The 26,017-nt window shown below is 38.2% G+C and overlaps 1 protein-coding gene across 1 annotated transcript; it reads right to left on the bottom strand.

Annotated features, from left to right (window-relative positions):
* Positions 1-165: 165 nt before the first annotated feature.
* LOC124285620 (deleted in malignant brain tumors 1 protein-like) lies at positions 166-25,075 on the bottom strand. The gene is made up of 11 exons (XM_046721882.1): positions 25,054-25,075; positions 23,939-24,088; positions 22,483-22,573; positions 18,330-18,451; positions 17,942-18,115; positions 13,401-13,509; positions 4,000-4,136; positions 2,649-2,733; positions 2,105-2,226; positions 1,531-1,683; positions 166-269 (listed from the first exon to the last, which is right to left on the bottom strand). The coding sequence occupies exons 1-11, from the start codon at positions 25,073-25,075 to the stop codon at positions 166-168; spliced, it is 1,269 nt and encodes a 422-aa protein (XP_046577838.1).
* Between the last annotated feature and the right edge of the window lie 942 nt (positions 25,076-26,017).

Raw genomic sequence — 26,017 nt, 5'->3', positions numbered from 1 at the left:
TGATGACAACAATGGAGTTATTGCCTATAATTCCAGACTATTTCTAAATCTGTATGTACACACCTGCATTTATCACAACTATAAAAATAAGGCGAATTCTACATGACCACTGTATTTTACATGACCTGAAGCTTATGAAACACACTAACTGATAAGGAATTGACATTACTTGTAGTACTTGACAGGGTAGCCGGGAGACGTAAGGTTCTGTGGAGTCGATGTTGCTGTAAGTGCAGTTGCTGTTGGAGCCTGTGCGTTAAAGTGGGAATCTGTAAACAAACGGTAACACACTGTAAAATAACATTACATGTTTTTTTCAAGCTTCGCGCGAGCAGAACTAGTGCGCAATGGAATATTTTGTATTTTTGATCTGTCATGTCTTACTTTTGTTGATGGTAATGTTTTACATGAAGGAAAAGACAACATTAGCAGACCAACCCTAAAACAATGCTTTCTGGTAATATTCTCTAATGAGTCACCACAAACATGTTTCAATAGGGGGATCTCGGAAAAATATAATTGTAAATACAAAAATGATAAAAAAAGAATGAATAAGAACATGACATCATATGACAGGATATTGTATGGTATCAAACCATTAATCAACCAATTACAAACAGTTCAACACTGTTCTGATAGAGGCATTAAGCAAGTGTGTTCAGTTTTATTGATGGTTTCAAGAAGACAAAGACGACATTTGTAGTCCCATTCGTGACTACTCGCCTCCATCCGGGAAATATTTGAAGACCCGTACCCCTATCGTACGCCATTATTGCCAAGAATCGTGGCAAACCAATCAAATCGCGCGCATTAAAACTCATTTCGAAGCACAAAAATGGCAGCACCGTTGAACTTGGAAACTTCGCTAAACTATGCAAAGCACAAATTAACATAAACTTTGTGCTAAAGGATCAGCAACTTTAAACACTGAAACATATTTCCACAGGGAATGACTGCATTGCTGTTTCGCCCAAGGGTATAGGATATTGTAGGAACCATGTTTGGAAATTCAGAGTTATCTTTCCTTGGTAATAGTACTTGACTATTTTTATCTCTATGCCCGTTTTCGCTTAGACAGGGCCCAGTCGTAAACATAGCTACGAGAGGGGTACGACACGCCATCCGGCTTGCCGGAAAGACACGGGTAGTCACGAATGTTGTAGTCCAGAAACAGTGCTTTCGGGTAATTTAATGAAGGGTGAGCTAACGCAAGTATTTGTTAATAGCAGGAATATATATCCAGGTGAAAAAAGATGTGAGTGTTTAGTTTAACGCCGCTTTTAGCAATATTCCAGCAATATCACGACGGGGGCACCAGAAATGGGCTCCACACATAGTACCCATGTGGGGAAGCAAACACGGTGTGACGAGCGAGCGCTTTAACCATTAGGCTACCCCACCGCCTCAGAAAAAAGATGAGCATGACACCTACTGTGTATGTAGTTCAGAAGCGTCACCCCTTTTTCGTACACTAGTTGATGAAACATCCCATACATTGTAAAGATATGTACATTGCATCTTCTTACTCACCGTCATAGTCTACCATCCTGTACTTCAGTCGAAACCCAGACCCGGAGCCAACGCCATTGGTTTTGAAGACAACTCTCATAATGGATCCCCGCGTGATTAATGTGCCTTTGTGGACCCCACACAGTGGTCCTAACGGTTCATTGGCATTATTTACTGCAGACAGGAATAAATATATCAGGTGTTTGTGACTTTTGTAAAAATTCTTTAAATTGTTCTGATTAACAAATAAGTAAAGCCCAAAGGATGCGGATATAAGATGTTAGACAAATACCACTTTGATTATTGTGAGGATCGCGCAAACGTTGATGGTGCTGAGGAAAAGTCATGATCGAGGATTCGAACTCACGATCATCGGACCCAAGAAGACTTAATAACACTTCAACATTATTTCTGAGCCCCTTGTCCACTGATATGTTTATACATGTAATTCATATATTGTATCTTGCATTTGTAGAAATAGAAGTCAATGTCTGAAACGCTCCACGTTGATTTACATTATACTTATTACTTCCATAAAACTTATAACCGTATTAATTCGACCCCTACAATTTAATAATTACTGTCATGTTCTTACTGTCATAGACTTGGACAAAATCGCTCGCACAGTCAGTGCTTTCATCAAAGGTGTTGTATATGATGTCCAGGGCAATATGACGCATGGAAGCTGTTCTTAAGGTCCAGGCACAATTCAAGTTACTGCAAAAGGGAAAATGCATGAATTAACATCAATATTCTGCACTTTTTAGGATTTAGGAAATAGTTAAGAGAGTTATCAGCTTAAAAAGCTTATATCCTTTTTTTAAAATGTTGTTGTTCATTGCGCCTGTATAGGACAGAACTCCCACGAGACGTTCAATTTTGATTTCTCCTTTGGCCTACAAAACACAACAGCTTTTACGAAGTTGTTCACGATGGGATTGTTTGGAGAGGCGTACCAGTAACATACATCGAACTCACAAACGTTGGGAACAGGCTCAAACTATGTTATTATAACGAAATGGTCCAGAGGATTTATAACAGTACAATGGCGAAACAGTACAATGCATAATGAAGGATGTTGCTTACATCTGGATTCATTGCTTTCAAAGTACTTAGTCTATATTTATAAAGTTGCTTACTTGTAGTAGTCATCTGGGTAGCCAGGGGACAGGATGTAACTAGCATAGCCATCTCCCGGCGTCAGAAGCAAATTACACATGGTCTCTGGGAAGAGAAGAAATAGGCTATAAGGAGATGCTAATTTTAGAATATTGTACTTTGTTTTACACAGTTAGAATAGAAATAACTAGAGTTGCGACCTCTATCATGCAATGTGGGACATGTATATTTGCATTCTATTTTAGTAACTACAGCAATTATCTGTAATCTAATTGTTCATGATATGATACTATTGGGAACGTTTATAATTTAATTGACAATGAATGCTACCCAATGATTTAACACTGTTTTTACCTCTCAGGCATACGCTTGGGAAAATAGTATTGAAACATATTTGAAATATTAATACACCAACACATAAAAATACTTACTGGAAATTGCTTTGTAACTAAAACTGAATATATTAGCAGCAAACCTCGTCAGGTGTATTTGTGCACTCACAAGGGCTTTGCTACTCGAACTCTGAAAATACTTCGGGTTCGAGCCGCATGAATGTGATAATAGCTCCGATTCTGAAAATTTCAAAACGTACCATTAATTTCACTATGTATAGTGTATATTGATACAAGATGTGGAAACGATATCATCATATCAGTATCATATACATGGTAGAGCTTTCAAGACACAGCAACAATTCACGTTCTACGAGAGCAAAAGAGAACGTCAGCTTGTCGTCAGAACGCTGGGTTTTTCTGTCCAAGAAAATCACGCTTAAGTTTTATACACTGCAGATATGACTATCTTACCTTACTAACATGCTAAGCTGTCAGAATAACTAATGCAATTTAAAGTATTCGAGGCCTGATGTCATCGCAGTTCCAACTGCATAAATCGATGTATATTGTGTCAATCACTTGATTGTGTGGTTCAGACTATTCACAGACTGCCACCATGCAGGTCGATATAACTGAGTTCGGGGCAAAATAAAAAAAGAACAATCGTATCGCTGACTAATAATATAATAAATCACTGTTCGTACAGATTCCAAACTTCTGTGGGGTCTTTGGATAAATGTGGGCGGTGGGGTAGCCTAGTGTCTGATGCGTTCGCTCGTCACACCGAAGACCCGGGTTCGATTCCCCACATGGGTAGAATGTGTGAAGCCCATTTCTGGTGTTCCCCGCCGTGACATTGCTGGAATATTGCTAAAAGCCGCGTAGAACCATCGCACTATATCTTAAGTAAATATCAGTACATTAAGTGTTCTTACAGATGATCGAAAGGACTGGATCGTTATACATAATCCTAAAATGCGGAGGTTGTAAATGAAAGGGCAGTCACAAAATATGGTTTCATTAATTAGAGACTTACCTGTAGCAACCTGTCCGTTATAGAAGGATATTGTGTCATTCCCACAGTACTTGCTTGTAACGGAAAACGTGACCAACTCAATGAAGATGGTTTGATCACTGTTTTGGGCAGAGATTATCCAGTCACACACGAGATAGCTGCAAATACATCATTGTACTTATCAAATCAGAGACATACACACCTTAATATCAAATATTGTAATTACTATTATTATTGATAATTATGTATTATTACATGTATTACGCACACTATTATTGTCATGACCATGCAAATCTCTAACTAGGTGAATGTTTTCTTAACTCTAGCCATCTGAATTGTTGCTTCAAACCTGCCTTCAGACAGGCCACAGTGAGTGAGTGAGGGAGTGTAGCATTTAATTTGTTTATCACCGCGTGCCAACTTGACGTGTGATAAACCAGGGAGAATAGAAGACGATGAACTAAGTGATGGTGATTATGAATTTTGTGATACGTTAACTTGAAGATACATGTAACAGAACACATGGTCACATGACATGCGTCAATAGGTAAGATACCTGTCATCACTCTAGTAGGGGATTGGACGAATTGGTCTGTGTAGCCGTGAGTGGGCCTCCGCAGTCAGTCGCAACTGGAATGTTACTAAGAATGTGTTAAGCGCTGTGTCGCTTGGCAAAAATTATTCGTGTAACTCTTTCCACATTTAAACGTGTCGCTTGTGAAAGTTAACAGTGACCACTGAATGTGGCCTAGGCAATTTTGCAGGTTAATGAAACCCAATATTTCGGGCCCTAAATATAACTGCAAAAATAGCTTGAGCAGAAAGTAATGACAATGAAAGTAAAATAACTATATTTGGGGAGGGTTAAGACGAAATTATCATGTTTATAGTAATGCAAACGGTTCGTCTACATGATTTAAATATACAAGAACATGGGGAAAGTCATTAAAAATGTGACAGGAAGTACAGGAGGATAATATTTTCAGTAAACATTCCTGAGTTTTTTTATTGGCATTCTAAAAGTTGAGGAGATGAAGAATGAGGGCAATTTTTATGGATATAAACTTCTTTATTGAAACTCTCGTGATCCACGTTGTAAGTTGGAGTATGCCAGACCTCAAACAACAAACAGTTGACTGCACGCACGCGAATATTTGCGTATACTCTAAGATGGCTGGAGATCTGAAGCCAGTACATATCGGGATATAGATGGACAGTACCGAGGACAAAGGGCGAGGCGATAGTACGTTGATATCTCTGACCCTCGTCCTATATCACAACAGCGTTATCCTTTTTGACCTGACACATGACCACGTTGACCAAGCATTCAAGATATAGGATTTTGCAAGATTGATTCACCAACATTACTATGTAAATATAATAATATTCAATAGAACGCACCCGCATCTTGACATCCCAGCACCAGGCACAGCAAAACTCCCAGAAGAAACCGCCTGGTAAACATCTCATCCATCATTGTGATGAGACTGACCATGGCTTACCTGCCCGTTATATATAGTGACAGTCTAATATAATCAATTCTTGCAAAACACCCTTTGTCCTACGTTATATTGTCTGGATGCCTCATAATGACAGTGTTGTGATATACCCCACCGGTCATGTGACCATGATCTGATATTTCTTTTCGACAATGAATCAAAATGGAATTTCGGGGCACGTTATAGACAAGCTAAAAACATTTAAGAAGACACCATATAATTAAACATACAGGCTGTGCGGTCTGGACCTCGAGTCAATACTATGTATTCAGTATCTGTCCATGTTCTAATGACAATGTTCAGTTCCGCGTGTTCTAAATCAGCTTGTGTTTGTATGAGTGTGCAACAGGACACGTCTGCAAGATACTGCTATTAAAAGATATACATTATTACCTACGAGGGCGAAAATATCGGGGTTAATATTCTTCATACGATGCCCTAGGGCGAAATAGCACTTTGTCATGGTGACGTGACGTCATGAACAATGTTATGACGTCACGTCTCTTCAGTGACGTTGTTCTACACGCGGTGACGGCGGGGTGGGTGGGGTGGGGTGGGGATGGGGCAGTCTGTGTTTGAAAGTAGATGTGGGTTTATTTTCCTCAATTTGACGACTTCGGTAATAAACAGAATATTATAACCGTGCCCATGTCATGCTATGTTTAGGATACTCGTGCTTAAATATCGGTACTGGTATGTCCCTCGTTCTCGGGAAATGCCAACATGCAGGCACTCGTGTCGTACACATAGTATGACATGGGCACTCATACAATATCCTCTATTTATGATACGAAAGTGTCTATATTTATGTCCAAAACCCGCGTTTCATGTTTCGATACTATGATTTTTTTTTTGAAGACTCCACCCATTTTCTTTCTAGCTGTATTAATAGAAAGTCCACATTTTCTTGCTGTGAGTCTCAGGAATATCAATCTTTTTCTGTATGTTAATAACCCTATCACCATTTATTATAGCAACATCACCGCAAACAGAAGAGGAAAGTGAGGGTACAGTTTCGTCAATCACTCGTGACAATGTCTGTAACAAGTTCATCAATATTCTGAATATGTATAGTGACAATACGATAAGATAATCCTTATCGATCCTCTCCGGACAGGAAGTCAATCCACAACATCACCGCGCGTGGTGAAATTGTAGGATTATTCTAGATTTTCTCATCAAATGAAAACGATATCAAATATTTGAAATCGAAAACGGCGTCAAAGATAGGTGAATATATATCAATTGGCCAGCAGGATAATGACTCCGCAAAGAAACCTGTCTGGCTTTCACATTGCCGTAGAGCAACTACCTCTTAGTGAGCATCCATTTTATTTTACCTATTTAATTCGTTTTGTTAAAACGTATATCTTTTTACCATGAACGACCAAAATACCTTTTACACAGCACCATGAAACAATCTTTGAATTTTCACTACTAAAGCAAAACTTATGACGGTTGCTCCCTCTTGCAAAGTGATTGGGGCTGCTACTGGATGTATAGGGTGTTTGTACCATGGAGAGAATAAACTCTTCGTGAAGTCGTCATAGTAACCCGACAAAGAAATAAATACATCAACGCTTCTAGCACACTGGAACCCGTGAAGATCGTCGTAAAAGACGACTAAAGGGATCGGGTGGTCAGACTCGCTGACTTGGTGCACACTGGTCCAAGGTAACGTTGTGTTTTTTATAGAACAGAGCTTCAATACAGTTCTGAAATGTACAAGATGAGTACTAATGTCACGGGGAAAGGCTTTACCTTGTCATCTTGTCATAATCATACACATACTTCTAGTACAATCAAATACACATATCTACATGTCATATCTAACCTGCAACATGATTGGATGATACCCGTGATCGGCCAGTGACCAGGCTCCTGACTTGGCTGGGGCATGGGATCGTATCCCAATTGCGCAGGTTGTTGATCTCTGTATTGTCTGGTCCATACTCGATTGTTTATCGACCGCTGCCACATAACTGGAATATTGCTGAGTGAGGCGTTAAACGACAAACAAACACACAAACTGAGTGAATAAACAGAGTGATGTTTGACTGTCAATAATCTATTATAACGACAACAGATAATCTTGTTATCTTTCTATATTAACACGGCGATTAAGTTGTCAATGCGGTGGTTGGCGAGACCATTTCGACAAAATTTGTATGATTTAGTTTGTCAGAAGTATCGGTAATAACAATGTTTATGAAGGAATGAATATGAACAGGAGCAGTTGCCCAGCTAATATGCCATTGTTTGTATATGTGGCTGATTGTGATATGATATAGGTGGATGCTAAGTATAGCCCTGGATACAGAGATATTTATTACGGCCTTCAAGTTGCTCAAGTGCTTCTGGCAAGCACAGTTCAATATCTCTTGGACCATGTCCTTAGCGCGTTATCATTTAGGAGCTGTGGAGATTTACACTGAAGATGACACAATAGTATTGATATCCTGTTATTTTATCCTTTTCAATCCTTAATATTTTGCATGAAAAGTGTTTTTGGTAACTTTTTGTCCCCTTCTCCCAGTGTTAAGGTTGTCACACACATGTCTTGATATGAATAACTCCGAAATACATGTGTGTTGTGTCAGGTCATTCATTGTGTGGTATGTTGCTGTGTTTGTGATATATGAGTATGGTGAGTGTTTGTGTGGTACTATGTGGTATGGTGAAGTGTTTTGTATTGGTACTATGTGGCATGGTGAAGTTGATGCTGTGTTTTGTGTGGTACTATAATGGTATTGTTTGATGTGGTACTATGTATGGTGAAGTGTTTTGTGTAGTACCGAGACTGTGATGTGGTATGATGGAGTGTTTGTGTGGTACTATGTTGTATGGCCAAGTGTATGGTGAGGCACTATTAGACATGGTGAAGTGAGACGTGGAGGTACTATTAGGTATGGTGAACCACAGTGTGTGGTACTATGTGGAATGGTGCTATGTTTTGTGTGTGGTATCTATTGGGTGTTTGGACTGTTTTTGTGTGAGTACTGTGTTTGATGTTTGGTATGTTGCATGGTGATGTGTTTTGTGTAGTACTATGTGGTATGGTGCTGTGTGTGGTACTATGGTGTGTTTGTGCTGTGTTGTATGTGGGATGCAATATGATTGAGTATGGTGCAGTGTTTTGTGTGGTACTATGTGGTGTTGAAGTGTTTTGTGTGGTACTATGTGGTATGGTGAAGTGCCTATGTGTGGTGCAATTATTAGGTATGTGTGGGGAATTGTGGTATGGAAGTATGTGTGGCTTGGTATTATGTGGTGTGGTGGTATGCTGTGTTTTGTTTTGTGTGGTACTATGGTGGAAGTATTTTGTGTTGCATGCATGTGGTTGTTTTGTGTGGTACTATGTTATGGTGAAGTGCCTTTGTAGTAGCTAATGGGTACGGTGATGGTTTGCTGTGTTTTGTACGGTACTATGTTGTATGTGGTACTATTGGGTATGGTGCTATGTTTTTGTGGTGAAGTGTTTTTCTGTTGTACTGTGGTATGGTATTATGGTACTATGTTGTATGGTGCCGTGTTTTGTGTGGTACTATGTGGTATGGTGCTGCGTATTTTGTGTGGCACCATGTGGTATGGTGTGTTTGTGTGTGGTACTTTGTGTATGCAACCATGGCATGGTGATTGTGTTTTGTGTGGTACTATGTGGTATGGTGAAGTGTTTTGTGTGGCACCATGTGGTATGGTGAAGTGTTTTGTGTGGTACTATGTGGTATGGTGAAGTGTTTTGGTGGTACATTTTTTGTGTGGCACCATGTGGCATGGTGAAGTGTTTTGTGTGGTGCACTATGTGGTATGGTGCCATGTGTTTTGTGTGGTACTATGTGGTATGGTGTGTGTTTGTGTGGTACCTATGTGGTATGGTGAAGTGTTTTGTGTGGTACTATGTGGTATGGTGATGTGTTTTGTGTGGTACTATGTGGTATGGTGAAGTGTTGCCTGTGTTTTGTGTGGTACTATGTGGTATGGTGAAGTGTTTTGTGTGGTACTATGTGGTATGGTGAAGTGTTTTGTGTGGTACTATGTGGTATGGTGAAGTGTTTTGTGTGGTACTATGTGGTATGGTGAAGTGTTTTGTGTGGTACTATGTGGTATGGTGAAGTGTTTTGTGTGGTACTATGTGGTATGGTGAAGTGTTTTGTGTAGTACTATGTGGTATGGTGAAGTGTTTTGTGTGGTACTATGTGGTATGGTGAAGTGTTTTGTGTGGTACTATGTTGTATGGTGAAGTGTTTTGTGTGGTACTATGTGGTATGGTGATGTGTTTTGTGTGGTACTATGTGGTATGGTGAAGTGTTTTGTGTGGTACTATGTGGGTACTATGTTTTGTGGTGAAGTACTATGTGGGTGGTGGAAGTGTTTTGTGTGGTACTATGTGGTATGGTGCTAGTGTTTTGTGTGGTACTATGTGGTATGGTGAAGTGTTTTGTGTGGTACTATGTGGTATGGTGCTGTGTTTTTGTGTGGTACCTGTGGTATGGTGTATGGTGTTGTATGGTGATGGTGTTTTGTGTAGTACTGTGTTTTTTTGTGTGGTACTATGTGGTATGGTGAAGTGGTATGGTGAAGTGTTTTGTGTGGTACTATGTGGTATGGTGAAGTGTTTTGTGTGGTACTATGTGGTATGGTGAAGTGTTTTGTGTGGTACTATGTGGTATGGTGAAGTGTTTGTGTGAAGTGTACACTATGTGGTATGGTGGATGTGTGAAGTGGTACTATTGTATGGTAAGTGTTTTTGTGTGGTACTGTGGTATGGTGATGTGGTATGGTGGAGTGTTTGTATGTGGTATGGTGAAGTGTTTTGTGTGGTACTATATGTGGTATGGTGATGTGGTATGGTTGGTAATGGCAAGTGTGGTACTATGTGGTATGTGAAGTGTTTTGTGTGGTACTATGTGGTATGGTGAAGTGTTTTGTGTGGTACTATGTGGTATGGTGAAGTGTTTTGTGTGGTACTATGTGGTATGGTGCTGTGTTTTGTGTGGTACTATGTGGTATGGTGAAGTGTTTTGTGTGGTACTATGTGGTATGGTGCTGTGTTTTGTGTGGTACTATGTGGTATGGTGAAGTGTTTTTTGTGTGGTACTATGTGGTATGGTGCTGTGTTTTGGGTAGTACTATGTGGTATGGTGCTGTGTTTTGTGTAGTACTATTTTGCACGATACTATGTTTTGTGTGGTACTATGTGGCATGGTGAAGTGTTTTGTGTGGTACTGGCATCTAAGTGTCTGATGTTGGCTTTTGGCCCCTATCGCTCAAATTCATAAATCCAGAAAAATTATAAAAAAAACAGTTGTCACCCCATTTACATGTATACATCACTCCTGAACAGAAGCCGTTTCGGAGACTCAGTAAGACTTACCGGTGTGAAATGTGACAAAGAAACACCACATAGCAGTATTACCGTATGAAACTTTCCATTCAATGCTCGGGAATCGTACATATATATCTGATAAACCTATAAGGCTGCCGAATGTTGGTCACAACACACAAACATATGCAGATACACATATTCAACTCGCTATCTACCCACACCACATTAACGCCAGACAACATTATCTAAACGTCCGAAGGCGAGTTCAGAAGGAGTGCTCTATATTGGACAAACGAGCCTCGTGGCTATTCTGGTTAAAAATAGGTCTCAATGTAACAGTGTTTGGGTTAAGAGGCGGGTGTTAAGGCTCAGTGACTGTACATATACTACCCTGACGACGTGGGGCGTTGTGCAATATATCGTTTGTTTGTCTGGCTCTGTATAGGGTATTTACAAACCGCTGTGATATAGACAGAATATCGTAAACTGCAGCATTAACACTATTTTGTCACTTTTAGCACTATTCCAGCCATATCAAGTCGGACGGCACCAAGATTGTACCTTGTGGGGAGTCGAACCTTTTTCCTAGTTGTAACGAGTGAGTGGGTGAGTTTAGTTTTACGCCGCTTTTAGCAATATTCCAGCAACATCACGGCGGGTACACCAGAAATGGGCTTCACACATTGTGCCCATGTTGGGAATCGAACCCGAGTCTTCGGTGTATCGAGCGAACGCTTTAACCACAAAGCTTACCCACCGCCTCTAGATGTGACGAGCGACTGATTTAATCAATAGGCTACCCAAACGCTCCTTATATAAAATTGAGGTGAGGTGACATTGGGTTTAACGTCGTGCTTGAGAGTATTTCGCTCATATGACGACGTGCAAGTGTGTGTATGTGGATGCGCGGCTGCTTGTACTAGCCCAGGCTTAAGCTGGTTTTATAGTGCTAGCCCACTGAGATACCATGCCGCATGAATACCCCACTCAGACACATTATACTGACTCCGAGCCGACCAGTACTTGTTGTACCCATTAATGAGCGCCAGGCAGGGACCAACAAGTACCATATTTTAACGTCTTTTGGTATGACGCGGTCGGGGATCGAACCCACGACCTACCGCTCTCCGGGCGGACGCTCTAACCTCTACACCACGGAGAGGCAGTCCCTTATATAAAAGTAACAACTATGTTACTATATACTAACCACAGACAGAGACCCATTTGCTACCAATGTACTCTGTGCGGCATTCGTTGTTACCTTTTGCCAAAGTCACTGTAATATTTTATCTAAATAAAATTAAAACTGTAAGTAAATCAATTAGAATACATCCGCCACTACGCTCTCACGTGTCCCCACTGTGTCATCAGATTTCACTCTCACTTAGCCAGAGTCTACCCAAAATGGTCTTGTTTTTACAACATTGTACTATGGCTAAGTGAGAGATGAGAGCAAGATAATTAGCATTAGCCTTCTCTTTTAAAAATTCTGGCTAAGAGCGAGGACAACGTCCTCAGCGTTTGTTTAATGTCGCTGATACCAAGTGTTCGTGAAAAGGTGAACGTATACTGACCGCCCATGTTACCCGTCACAAATACACGCAACGGCAAGTAAACTGTTCATTCGCAACAACACAGGAATGCGTGGTAAATGTCCGAAAAAGGAAATGCAGAGATCAACAGAGATCGTTGAAGTGTTGCTTTTATTAACTTTTATCAGAGATAAAGTAATGTAGTTATGAAATATTCACCGATGTCAAATGTCTAAAATAATCAGCAAAATATTCATCACGATCATTTCTATCAATCCTACTAAGAAAGTCCTTGCTTTACTGAAAAGAAATCACAGCATCTTTTTTATGATTGACAAATATATATGAGCTTCTAAACATGTAAAAGAAATTCTGATCTGTGTGTCGAAAACACACTTTGTGACAAAAGTTGTAAGCCTAATATTGGTCAAATTAATCTAAGTGAGGTGCAATACATATAGAGAATACTAAACGATGTCCCGTGTAATACCATATTAATGAAACGAGTGAATGGTTTGGTATCAAACTAGCGAAAGCGAGTTAGATACCAATACCATTCACGAGTTTCATAAATATGGTATTACACGGGGCATAGTTTAGTATTTTATTTATTACTCACCCAACATTAGCAAAATAACATCGAGCAAAGTACTTCTTTCCTAAGAATTCAACGAGTGTGATGACTCTCAACTTTCCGCGAGTCGAGCCAGGTCTAATACTATTACGACAGAGGTATTAGCATTGTGACGTCATAACTGTAAGTCATACGTACGGCACCACGTGATGTTATTACACAATGTGTAATAACATTGTAAAATTATTAACCAGTGATATCTTCAATGGGTGAGTAATAAATCCCGATACCCGTGTGGCCAAAGAGGTAATTTGGTTGGTGTTAGGCATTAAGGAGATGATAGATATTGATTGTCACAAACGTTACAGACAAAAAAATTAGGTCTCTTTAATGTAGTGTAAATACATTGGCTGCTTGTATCTTGTTCCGAAGAAAAATAACAGGTTTTATCAGCTGCCACAAGTGAATGCGTGCATTTCAAAATCAGTTACCAATAACAACCACTGTCCAAAGTCAACGTCTTGCGCGACATCAGAATAAGTGCAAATACCACAATCAGTAGCCCACTGGCCAAATGAATTGTAGCCCCATCGGAACGTGCTGAAATTATAACACATCAAGTCATATGGAAAAGCATCAATATGAAACATAAGCACATACACACACTGTATATATGTAAAAGTCATCTATATTATCCAAATGTACATATATTTGAAAAGAATCATCAATATAATCTTTATGTGCAGTATACATGTATTTGGATATGGTTATCAACACACATACATACACGCCCACAGACACAATCAATACCGTCAATGTGCACATGTATACATAGGAAGACATCAATATGAATGAAGGAGTATATTTTACACGACAGATCTTGTACACACATACTATTTGTCACATACTAACATACTAGCTGCCATTTTAAAAAATTGTTAAGTTACATTTTTCCATCCTCTCTGAACATTCATAAGTTAAGTGTGCAGCAGACTTTTTGGGCTATTGTTGTAAATGTATTAGCAACATATACATACACTCACATACACATACACATATACATACATACACTTATACATATACATATACATGCATGCATGTATGTATGTATAATTTATAATGCATTCAATTTTCAGGAATCAGTGTGAAAATGAAAAGAAGACCAGAAGGCATGAAAGCTTGCAAAGTTACAATTTGAATACGCAATAAACTTTGAGGTTTCGTAATTTCTTACTATTCCTTTTTGAAAGGTTAAAAAGTTTGGTTTAGTCATTTTTCTATTAAAGGACAAGGTATGATAAAGGCCCTTATTGGCCCACAAAATTTCATGATATTCAAAGTTCTACAACATGATAATTTTAGCATAATAAATGCTAAATAAATTGTTGAAATTACCTCCATATGCCTTTTTTCATGTTTTAGTGCTGGTTTTTTTCCTCTTTGAAGACCTCAAAATTTACCTATTTTACAATATCTTCGAAAAACCTACATTTTCATACTTTCAGAGTGATAAAAAAGTGTGAGCAAAAGCATGACCCATCCCAATTTTTTCACCGCACATGAAGAGAGTAAATTAGAATGCACTCCTAAAAAATTGTGGTGGGTCACGCTTTTGCTCATATCAAAATGTTTAAAAAAGTACATTTTTTCTGTTATATGAAATTGCCCCATACAACATATCAAAAATAAACATTGGCGTAAAGTAATATCTCTGAAAACTATCCGTCACATTTACACAACTATACCGGACTCATTATTTATTTTGAATGTTTTAGAGCACTAAAATTAACTTATCAAGCATGTTTATTACAAAAATTCAATATCGTAAGGGACTCTCAAGGCTGATTACTTTGAGGTAAACAAGGGTAGTTTTTTGGAGGCCCTGTTGTTCTCTGCTGGAAAAGTAAGAAGACATCAGAAGATTTTTCAAAATATGATCAGGCAGCTTTCTAAAGGTGAGAATCTTTATAATTATGCTAGAATTTTATCATATTTGTTCTATCATCTGTTTAGCAAACCCCTCTGTGTCAACTGGCACTGTCAAATAACACTGGCATTCAACAGGATGTAACTGTGTGTAAACATACACATTTTAACAAAAATAATGTACCTGGATGTTTTCTAGGATATATTAGGCTACATTAAATATTGTTAGTATAGGAACATTGTATCAAGGGTCTAGCAGATGATGAAAAGCAAGCAGACGCCAAGTGACACATTGTTGCAAGATGTAATATATAAGCTTAAAGTGACAAAAAAATGATAGTAGAATTTGTAGCCTAGTGGTTATAGTGACGGCTTGTCAATTTTTTCTGTTACCATACATGCAGGTTCAAATCCTGATGTTCTGGGTTTTTTTCAAAAGTTTGGTCAGCCAATTTACAATGTTTAACTTAACTTGTACACATGCAATCCAAATTTTATTAAAAAAAATTCTTGTGGGTAATGTTAGTTACACTGTTCAAACAAACTTGAATTAACATCATGTAAATCTGGCTTAAGCCTGAAGACACTGACTTGTTGCCTTTGTTCCCACACAATAGAGAACCTGAAGAAGGTAAGCATTGTTTCAAAATGTTAGTATGGTAATTTCTTTAAGTACATATTTACAACTGTCCAGAGCTGTTAATTAGTGGTGTACTGATCAAACAAATAATTAGTTTATGGATATTTTGTGGGCTGCCAGTCAATTACCGATAACCAAACCACATAATCAATTAAAGCATTCACTATTTCTTCTTAAAAATATGTTTACAGAATCGATGACTATTGGTTTCAATTGTCATATTGAAACTGAGAACTGATTACCTTTGTTTTCATGTGCTCTAACAGTTGTTTTTATCTTATATCTATAATTGATCAAAAGGTGGCCTCAACAATTGATTATGCTATTGGAGGTCAATTCCCTTCCCTATATAACTATACTATTGACATATTTAGTATTAGAAAAATTAGAAAGCATCAATTTCTTGAACATAATGATAATTCTTTTACGATTTCAAATATTTGTTTTCAGATAAGAGAAATTTGCTTGGACTGATTTCAGGAGTGCCATTTCATGAAGATGACAACTTAAAACTTGAGGTTGAAGGTAAGCATAATATGTGTGTTAAAAAATAATAATTTTTTTTTTTTTTCAGTTTTCTAATTTAATGTGACAGAATTTCAGAAATACTGATGCCTCAGTGGTGATTAAATCTGCATAAGCCTTCAAAGCCAGACTACTGACATTTGAAAATAAATAAGTAATGTTACCCTTGAATAGATTTATAATATCAAAGTTTTTAAAACAGAATTCTCTTTTGATATAAAGTCATCTGTTTTTCAGTTGAGAGAAGATCTGGCTATGGCAGACACCAAGACAATATGCCTGTTTCCAGCAACTCTAGTGATACACGGTTGAATGCTGCAGTTTTTGACAGTGATTCAGAAACTGATTTAGAGATTGATGACCATGTGGATGAAGAGTGACAATGGATGTTTTATATATCTTTGCAGTGAATGAGTTGTGAATAATTACTTTTTGAAGATTTTTGAATACTGACTTTTAACACTTACTTGGTGTCAAAATCAAGCTGTGCCAAGAATGTAATTTCACCCGAAATGGGCCCCCTTTGAGGTCAAGACCTGATTTTTAGTGCAACATGATTGGTTATTGTAACAACATGTTGTGAATGAGATGTTTACTGTATATTTACAAGAATGTTGTAAATACTGACTTTTAACACTTACATGGTGTTAAAATCAAGCTGTGTCAAGAATGTAATTTCACCCAAAATGGCCCCCTTTGAGGTCAAGACTTGTGATAGTTAGGGAAGCATGATTGGTTATTATAACAACATGTTGTGAATGAGATGTTTACTGTATATTTGCAAGAATGTTGTAAATACTGACTTTTAACACTTACATGGTGTTAAATCAAGCTGTGCCAAGAATGTAATTTCACCTGAAATAGGCCCCTTTGAGGTCAAGACCTATAACTTTTAGTGGGACATGATTGGTTATCATAAGTACATGTTGTAAAATTGACCTACAGTTTATATTTGCAAAGAAAATTGTGAATAATGAGTTTTTTTGTAATCAATTGGCAAGTAATTGAATTACTGTCCACAATGTATTGCAACCTTAATTGGGCCCCTTGAAGTTAAAACCTTGTGATTAATGTTTCTTCATCATGAATACCTGTTGTAAAACTGATACTTTTTGTATGTAAATAAACTGATAGTTGTATATAAGTCATTATGGCACACATCTTGTTAAACTGATAAAACCCATTTTGGGCCCCCCTGCATTGAAATTATGGCCTCAGATCATTTAAAAAATAGCTTTTTTATGCAAAGCTATCTTGTCTCTAAACAAATAACATGTGTTCAGCCAATTCTATTTGTGGGCCAAAATCCACCCTAATCATACCTTGTCCTTTGTAAAGGAGAGATTTTGTTATCATGATAACAACATTTAAATGATTATTATGTTAACCCTTTAAGCCAAACAATATATGTTCTTCAATAAAGGTGATTTTGCCTTCTGTATAATTTCCAATCCATTCTAATAGCTTTTTCCATATATCAACAGAATATAAACATTTACATGTAGCTGCCATTTATGACAGTCGACAGAACTAACAAAAGCATAGGTGTGCACACCTACGCTTACCTAACAGAAAGATCATATATTCGTTTATACAACATGAAAATGAGACTTAACCACACACACAGTAGCTGTGTACGCAAATATTCTTGCAAAACGATCTTCTCTTATTGTTGCCACACATGGGTACAATGTGTGAAGCCCATTTCTGGTGTTCCCCGCCGTCATGTTGCTGGAAAATTGCTAAACGCGGCATAAAACCATACTCACTCACTCGCTCTTATCATTGCGGCAAAGTGCCCAACAAAAGTTTTTGAAGTTTCTTTAAAAGTACAATTGACATGTTTTATAGTAGAAATATTTAACAAAAAATGTATTTGGAAAAATAACAGAAAACAAAATACAGCAACAAAAAAAAAGACAAACGTTTTCATACACTTACGTGTAGTTGGCGCAGCTGCTGTACGTTGATCTCCTACAGTGTACATGATTTTAAAGCCACGCCCTCTTGTGTTACCATCACTGTGGATAGCGATCTCGACATCCAGCCCTGAACTGACATAGGTGTTCTTGTCCGTGCCACAGAAGCGGCCGAGTTCTTTAGAACCGTCTGCAACTGTGAACAGTTGAAGATACAGAGAGAGAAAAGTAAGTCATAAAGGTTTTAATCAGCGACGAGGCTTTGACGAGGCCTTGTTGTGTGCGCTAATGCTCATTTCATTCCGTTCCTTTTTCTTCATTCAGGACAAAATATGCGAAACTTTAAACATCACAAGCACCCTCATCTGGTTTTGCAATTCGGTTGTCAAGTCTCTAAATTTACCACGTACCATCAATGACCTGTACGTAGTCGTTTTTGCAGCCTGGTGAACTCTCAATGTCTGCATCCACCACTTTTACTGTTATTCGTGTCCCATACACTCCTCGTATTGTCCACGCACAGTCTATATTGCTGCCAATGAAAAGAGCCACATTCCTTAAATATTCAGAAAGGCCTAGTGTATAACCAGTCGTCTATGTCCACATCCAATTAGTGTACTGGTGCGGAGTTTGCTTGTTGTGTACGGTCATATTCAGCAATATCTCAGCTATATGACGACGGTCTAAATAATTAAGTGATCAACATCATGAGCATCTATCAGCACATTTTGGATGTGATGAGTCTGGACCAGGCAATGCACACGCTTATCGGAATCAAACAATGCAACCTGTGTTAGTGGAGATTTCTGACAGACAGACTGACATTTTGTTTCAGTAACATAATACCCATAATGCAACATAATGCAAATATAAATAATACATGCTGGAGGTAGGATAACGATTGAAATACAAGGTCAATTGATTGTAATGGTGGGTTTACTTCTTAGTTTTAATACATGCCCTTAATGTTTTTAGATAATTTATGTTGTTACAGCTAATTAGACGCACAAAGGTTTCAATTGTTGGGTCTGATGGGTTGTGAGACGCTCCTTTCTTATTTCACAATATTTGCCACAGATAAGTAGGACATGGAGCTCATCTTCAACATAGTTTATACCAACGGAGTGGCAGTAGAGGAAGAGACGTTGATCATAGGGTGTATTTGTGTGGCGGTCGGTTTCCACTGCTAATCTAACGTTGTTACAGCGGAACATAGCTATGACTTTCCGTTGATATGGTCGGAGGTCACAGGACAAGTAGTGTTCAACATTAAGTAACGATTTAAATTGTGAATAGTATTTACATTTAGATAAAAAGTCAAGTGAGGTGTGCCAGTATTGAAGGAAGCAGTCATAAAACCGCTGCTTGAAGATAGACATATATGTTTTAATGCAGCTATTTTCTTAAGAGATCCATGCAAACCTAAAACCATACTGAAAAAGAATTAGTCTTATGTGTGAAGCCCAGGTAGATTTATTATTATCATCAAGAGATTTGAGCATTTGGTAGGCTTGATAAGGAAGTCTATGGTGTCGAAGCTGCATCAGTCTGCACCAGTACTTTAATGCTCTAGGGGTATAGTGATATTGCAGAGTGCACACTCTCTAAGCGCCATGCTATTGTTGGTATACTTTCTGACTTTGAGAAAAGTCTTACAGAACTTAAAATGTGCAGTTTCAGTTTGTTTGCAAAAAGTAGTTCCCCGAACCTCTGATCCATAACACAAAATAGGTGTAATCATGGAGTCAAATGTCATAAAAGTGCCATTGTGATGAATACACCCAAAATGTTTTTGGTAATTATAAATGGAGAACAAAGCTTCACTTGCTTGAGCTGCTAAACATTATTGGGCTTTAGTCCATGACAGTTTAGGAGTGAACACAATCCCAAGATATTTGTATATGCTCACAACTTCTTTTTGTTTACCATTTAAAAAACACTACATTTCCACAATATTAATTTTCTTTTGAAGCTGTAAAGCGGTACCTGCTACAGTTGAAACATCATAATGGAGAAAATGCATCAGAAATATGAGTTGATATAAAGACGCCCCTTCCACCTTCTTCCACCAAAATTTGAGAAAAATTATTTATAAATATAATAAAAGTCTGTGGACTCCAAGTGCATCCTTGGCGGGTACCAATATTACATTTGAAATAGGATGATAAGCCTGAATCAGTTCTTACACAGGCACACAGTGTAGAATACATGCGGATAATAAATTTAAGAAATGTTCCCTTTACACCCTTTTCTATCAAGCTCTTGAAAAGTAATTTGTGATTAATAGAGTCGAATGCCTTGGAAAAGTCTATAAAAAGGCAATAGAGCCTTCCATTTTTCTTTCACAGATATTCAGTAACCATAGCTTGCAGGGTGAAAATATGGTCTGTTGTTAAATAATCATGTCTGAATCCAGCTTGTGCCTCTGTAATTGTATTATTATTATCATTTCTATTTTTATCAGTTATTGAGGTCAGGATAGTGGAGATTTCTACTGATCATTGTCCGATTTCTTCGTGTTTCCCCATTTCCCAACCACCATGAATTTTCACTCCAACGGTAAATAATACGAATTTTGGTATCTTAGTTATCTCCGCCTCTGTGGATACGTATATCCTGATCATGATAAAAACTACTCTTACCCATGTACAATCATAAAAACCCAGGTCAACTTGATTTATATTCATCTAAATTCTAAAAAAATCGTTTTGTTCAGAAGCCAAGGCTGTCGATCTACACTATAAATATATTCATATCATGTGTCAAAAATAATTGTGAAAAGACCCCGTTATTTACAACAAACACAGGAGTTCGACAGGGATGTAGTCTGAGACCCTTGTACTTTATTTTCTTTATCAATAAACTTGAGAGTGAAATGTTTTCTGCGTCTAACCATGGGAATTTTCGTCTCACCGGCTATTGAGGATCCGTTACTTCTTCTGTTTGCAGAAGATGTTGTGACTTTTTCATATACTATAATAGATTACAACGGCAACTTGATTATGTATGAACCTTTTGTAAGAAATGAGGACTTGAAGTGAATTTGCACAAAACAAATAAATATAATATTATAATTAATATAAGAGTCTCTCCGCTCAAGCTGGAAAATCCGTCATTCCCATCTACAGTCTCTTCAAACAATACCTATCACTATCATTTATGTCTGCCTGTCACATATGTGAGAGTAAAACTAAACCAATACTGCTCTATGTGTCTGAGATATGGGGAATTAAATATCAAGAAAGTATAGAAAAGATACAATTCTGGGAGAAAATTGGACGATATACCCATTATACATATGTACAGAACTACAAGCTGTCAAATACTGGAACAGACTCATCAATCCTATTCAATGCTGAAAATCTTAGATGAAAAAGGAAAAGTAAATTGGCCATTGGAAATAAGGAGTCGGCTGTTTTCTTGTTTATTCTGACATGTATGGTTTTCCCAGGATGTAGGAAACGAAAATAGTTTAATTTATCAACTAAAGCAACGTTTAACTGATATATCTGTGCTCAAAAAATGGCATGATGAAATTTCAAACTCAACATATCTAGCTCGTTTCAAGTCTTTGGATATATCCCCTCTACAGCCAGAATTCTATATAAAACTTTGAGGAAAAAACTCCAACAGGAATATATATATATATATAAATATTGCGACGGATTTAAGGATATTTACATCTTTTAGAGATGACACAATTTTATGGTATAGGTTCTTATAACGTTTTCAAGCATATGGGGGAATGATGGGGTACACCAGTTTATATACAAGATAAGATAATGCGATAACAATAACAAGGGTGGGGAAACAAAGCATCAAAGAAAGTTACATGATGAGCTACAATGACATGATGATGAACTGAGGATAACAAAATGAGATGAGTGGGATTATCATGTGAATTAGTGAATGTAAGTTAATTAGGCAGAAGCCAAGGTGCCCCCTTCGTCAGGTGGATAATGATATGTGTAAACATACTCTTGTTCTTATTGTAAAAACATACCCTATCATTGTATTCTTCTCCTTCATCTCACTGCATTGTTTGTACATACTTAATTATATCTCCTTCCCCCTTGTGCTTGTATATATTTATTTATTTATCTGGCTTCCTGTACATCAATATGTATAGATATACTGTATTGTTCAATATCATCATTATCCACCTGACGAAGGGGCAAGAACTAGCCCCGAAACGTTGTGTAAAATAAATCAAGAAGTTGTTATCCATAAGATTTGTCTTGTATAACTCTGGTAAGACTGTGATATTTGATTCTATATCAAGTGTGCGACAGGGCTACGTCCAGAACTTCATACTTTTCATTTAAAAATCCAAATTTCAGCCCTGGGTTCGATTCCCCACTTGGGTTCGATGTGTGAAGCCCATTTCTTGTATCCACCGCCGTGATATTGCTGGAATATTGCTAAAAGCGGCGTAAAACCAAACTCACTCACACACACACGCTTCACCAATTTGACAAAAAGTCGTTCATAACTAAAGTCTTTCCTCCCACAGTAATGTAAGACAAATACTGCCGAAATCAGCTTTATACCAGTCTCACTTACTTGGAGTAGACTCCCGGGTATCCTGGTGTTGTCAGGTACTTCTCACGGCTGGAGGCGGTCACAGTTCCGTTGCAAGCGTTGGGTTCAAGCTCTGCAAAGGATATTGATGTACATTATGTCTCCTCTGTCAGTGAGTCAGGAGTTGGATATGGTTGACTTGGTTTAAACATCTTTAGTTCTTCATGTGCAGATCAAGCAAGTGCTGATTTAATACGTGTTTTATCTTGAAGGATCAAACTACCAATGGCTTACTAAACCGTCGCATTTATAAAATATAGAAGAAGAAACCTGTTCTAGATGATCTGACATTATTGATGACATTACGTCAAACTGCCACATCAATCATGATAAATCCAACACTATAGTAACACACACACACAGCGCTCTCTCACTGTCTCTCTCTCACACACACAGATTGCAAATGCTAGAATAATGCATAATATCTTTATACAGACATGGAGATAAATTTAAGTTACATCTTATATTGTCTGTTCCAGACTCACCCGTGAAGGTCCGGGTTAGAATGAACCTTCAGTAACCCATGCTTGTCGCAAGAGGCGACTAACGGGATCGGGTGGTCAGGCTCGCTGACTGGGTTGACACATGTCATTGCATCCCAATGGCGTAGATCGATGTTCATGCTTTTGACCCCTGGATTGTCTGGTCCAGATCCGATTATTTACAGACCGCCGCCATATAGCCGGAATATTGCTGAGTGCGGCGTAAAACTCAACTCACTCACTCACTCACTGTTCCAGACTCGATTTGTTTACAAACAACATCGTACACCTGCAGTACTGCTAAAACAAATCTATGCTCATGATATAATCACATTAGTACAATCGACTCGGAGTTTTTTGCAGAGATTTCTTATGAATGTGGAAAGGGTTTTGTCGCTTTTATTTATACATAAATGTCTGCTTACAAACATATAGATATAGAAACACACAAAATGTAAAACAAAACATATAATCCGAGTCAGTTGTGTTGAAAATATTATTGAAAATGTGACCACAGACTATCTCCCTTTGAGAAGGTTTGTTAGTTATATATTAAGTGAGGTGAGGTAAGGTGAAATTGGGTTTAACGTCGTGCTTGAGAGTATTTCGCTCATATGACGATGTGCATGCGTGTGTATGTGTATGTGCGGCTGCTTGTACTAGCCAGACTGAAACTGGTTTTATAGTGCTATCCCACCGAGATACCATGCCGCAGTGAAGCAGGAATACCCCACTCAGACACAGTATACTGACTCCGAGCCTACCAGTCCTTGTTGTACCCATTAATGCCGAGCGCCAGGCAGGGACCAACAAGCACCATATTTTAACGTCTTTTGGTATGACGCGGTCGGGGATCGAACCCAAGTCCTTCCGCTCTCCGGGCGGACACTCTAACCACTACACCACGGAGGCTGTTATATATTAAGTATACACAAATATACATTGTCATTGTTTACCTGTGAATGAGTAATACTCTAGCTGGAATCCTTCCCTGACGTATCTGTCGTCAGTGGAGAACTTGAGCGTAATGGAAGGACCAGTACTGTCAATCGTTTCACTTGTCCGATAACATTTAATCTTCAGTAAAGGGTCATTCACAGTGCTACCTGGTTGTAATATATAGTAGTCCAATAAATTGCCACATGTAAATTGTGTACAAGCATCATTAAAAAAATGCTCCCTGCAAAGAGAACTTTATATTTAAATGTTATATTTCGATTATAGTTTTGTTTTAAAAAAACATTTAGTCATAACTGCTGAAATGTCATGGTATTAATCCTTTAGTAACATATATTATTCCCATAAAGAAACGCACAGGCATTGTGTATTTAAAAAAAATCTATTATTTACCTATTGTGCTCAAACAATCGTCAATATATGTAACAAAACTGTTGATAACATGATTTTGCACGATTGCACAAGTAAAAATTCGACTTTACCTGAAAATATTGATTTTGATGAGATTTCTTACAAGGATTAAAAACGCATGGCCACAACGCAACAAAAATCATCTTCCAGTTGAAATTGTGCAGCAAAGACATGCAAAAATCCAGATTACTTTCGGAAATCGGCATTCGTTTTGAAGGAGTTGACGCTGCGACACGGAACATCAACACTGAAAGAATGCACGCTGCACATAACCAATCTTTTGTTGTCAGGCGTCTGAATGTTAATCTGAGCACGATATCACGGCTTGCAGCTCGTTAAAACCAAACAGGTATTACAAATGACCGTCCCCGTACAGGCAGACCTCGAGTCACCACTTCAGCCCAAGATCGGTACATCCCGGTACTACATTTGCGTGATCGAACTGCCACAGGTGAGAGCATAGCAGCCAGGGTACCTGGACTTCGGATGATATCCGGTCAAACTGCACGGAACAGGTTGAGAGAGAGATTGCACTGAGAGCTAGGAGCTAGGGACCGTGCTACGCCGTCATCATCGCGCTCAACGTCTCCGTTATCTAAAATTTCCTTCTTCTAAACGGATGTAAAAATCCATGCACTAAAGTCTATTTGTGGACGAGTTATACATGTTTGAAAATACAACATTTTTGCAACAGATTTCTTACCTATGCGTTTCTTTTCTGGCATAGTATATTTCAAACTGACTAGTTTATCAAAATGTGTATTAGAAATTGTGTAACTCATTAAAGTATCTTTTTGTACACACCGTCATAGAAGGCGAGGTAGTCCTTCGTACAACCGTCGCTGTTTTGTAATTGGAACTGCAAAGTTCGAACTCGGACTATTTGACTGTGATTGGCTGCCGTGATGGTCCAGATAGCCTCTTCGTCACTACGTCATTATACATGAAGAGATAAATGGGTGTGTTTGAAAAATGTTGTATAAAAGTTTAGACCCATTGGCCGAATATAGCCATGATTATCACGAAGGCGTTAAAAAAAGTTACATGGATACAGAGTATTATCCGGGAAAGTTTACGTTTAGTAAGTATCATCTATTAAGAGTAAAAAGTTAATTTTACGACCCAGACAGACAAACAGATAGATGTGTTCATTCACTTACTCAGTGGACTAATTCTGACACAGATGGCCATGTAAGTGTAAAAGCCTTGAATGCGCTGTTATACCCATTTGAGTTGTATGTTCCCCAGGGAGTTGAGATTGATAATACGACGCGCCGTTGAGATTGACATCCAGTGATCGAGGGAAAAACAAAGCGCCTATGAGCAGCTGAGCTACACAAATGTTAGTATGTATGTATGGGTCTCTCTCTCTCTCTCTCTCTCTCTCTGCTCATGCTAGTGATCACTGGATTGTCTGGTCCAGACTCGATTATTTACAGACCTACGCCATATAGCTGGAATATTGCTGAGTGTGGCGTAAAACTAATTTCTCTCACTCACTCACTCACCAAATATGTCACAAGCTGTAATGTTGGTATCGATATTTTCAGATGTCCCAGACAGTGCTGTCGTACTTAGTATATGCGACTGGGAATCCAGGTGACGTTAAGTTCCTTGGGTTGCTGTCGGCTGTTAGTGTTGTCTCGGTAGGTGGGGGCGTTGTTAGG

The sequence above is a fragment of the Haliotis rubra genome, unplaced genomic scaffold (assembly GCF_003918875.1).
Source record: "Haliotis rubra isolate DU_JTF1 unplaced genomic scaffold, ASM391887v1 Scf364, whole genome shotgun sequence".
Classification (NCBI taxonomy): Eukaryota; Metazoa; Mollusca; class Gastropoda; order Lepetellida; family Haliotidae; genus Haliotis; species Haliotis rubra.
The sequence above is the reverse complement of the archived record's forward strand: the minus strand, read 5'-3'. Positions and strand labels throughout refer to the sequence as shown.

Bases quoted from the DNA above. Each gene is read 5' to 3' on its own strand.
- LOC124285620 (XM_046721882.1), bottom strand. From the start codon at position 25,075: ATGCCAGAAAAGAAACGCATAG. The intron at 22,574-23,938 runs GTAAACAATGAC...TATCCTTTGCAG, and splicing joins AGAGTATTACTCATTCACAG to AGCTTGAACCCAACGCTTGC. The intron at 2,227-2,648 runs GTAAGCAACTTT...TCCCTTTTGCAG, and splicing joins TACCCAGATGACTACTACAA to TAACTTGAATTGTGCCTGGA.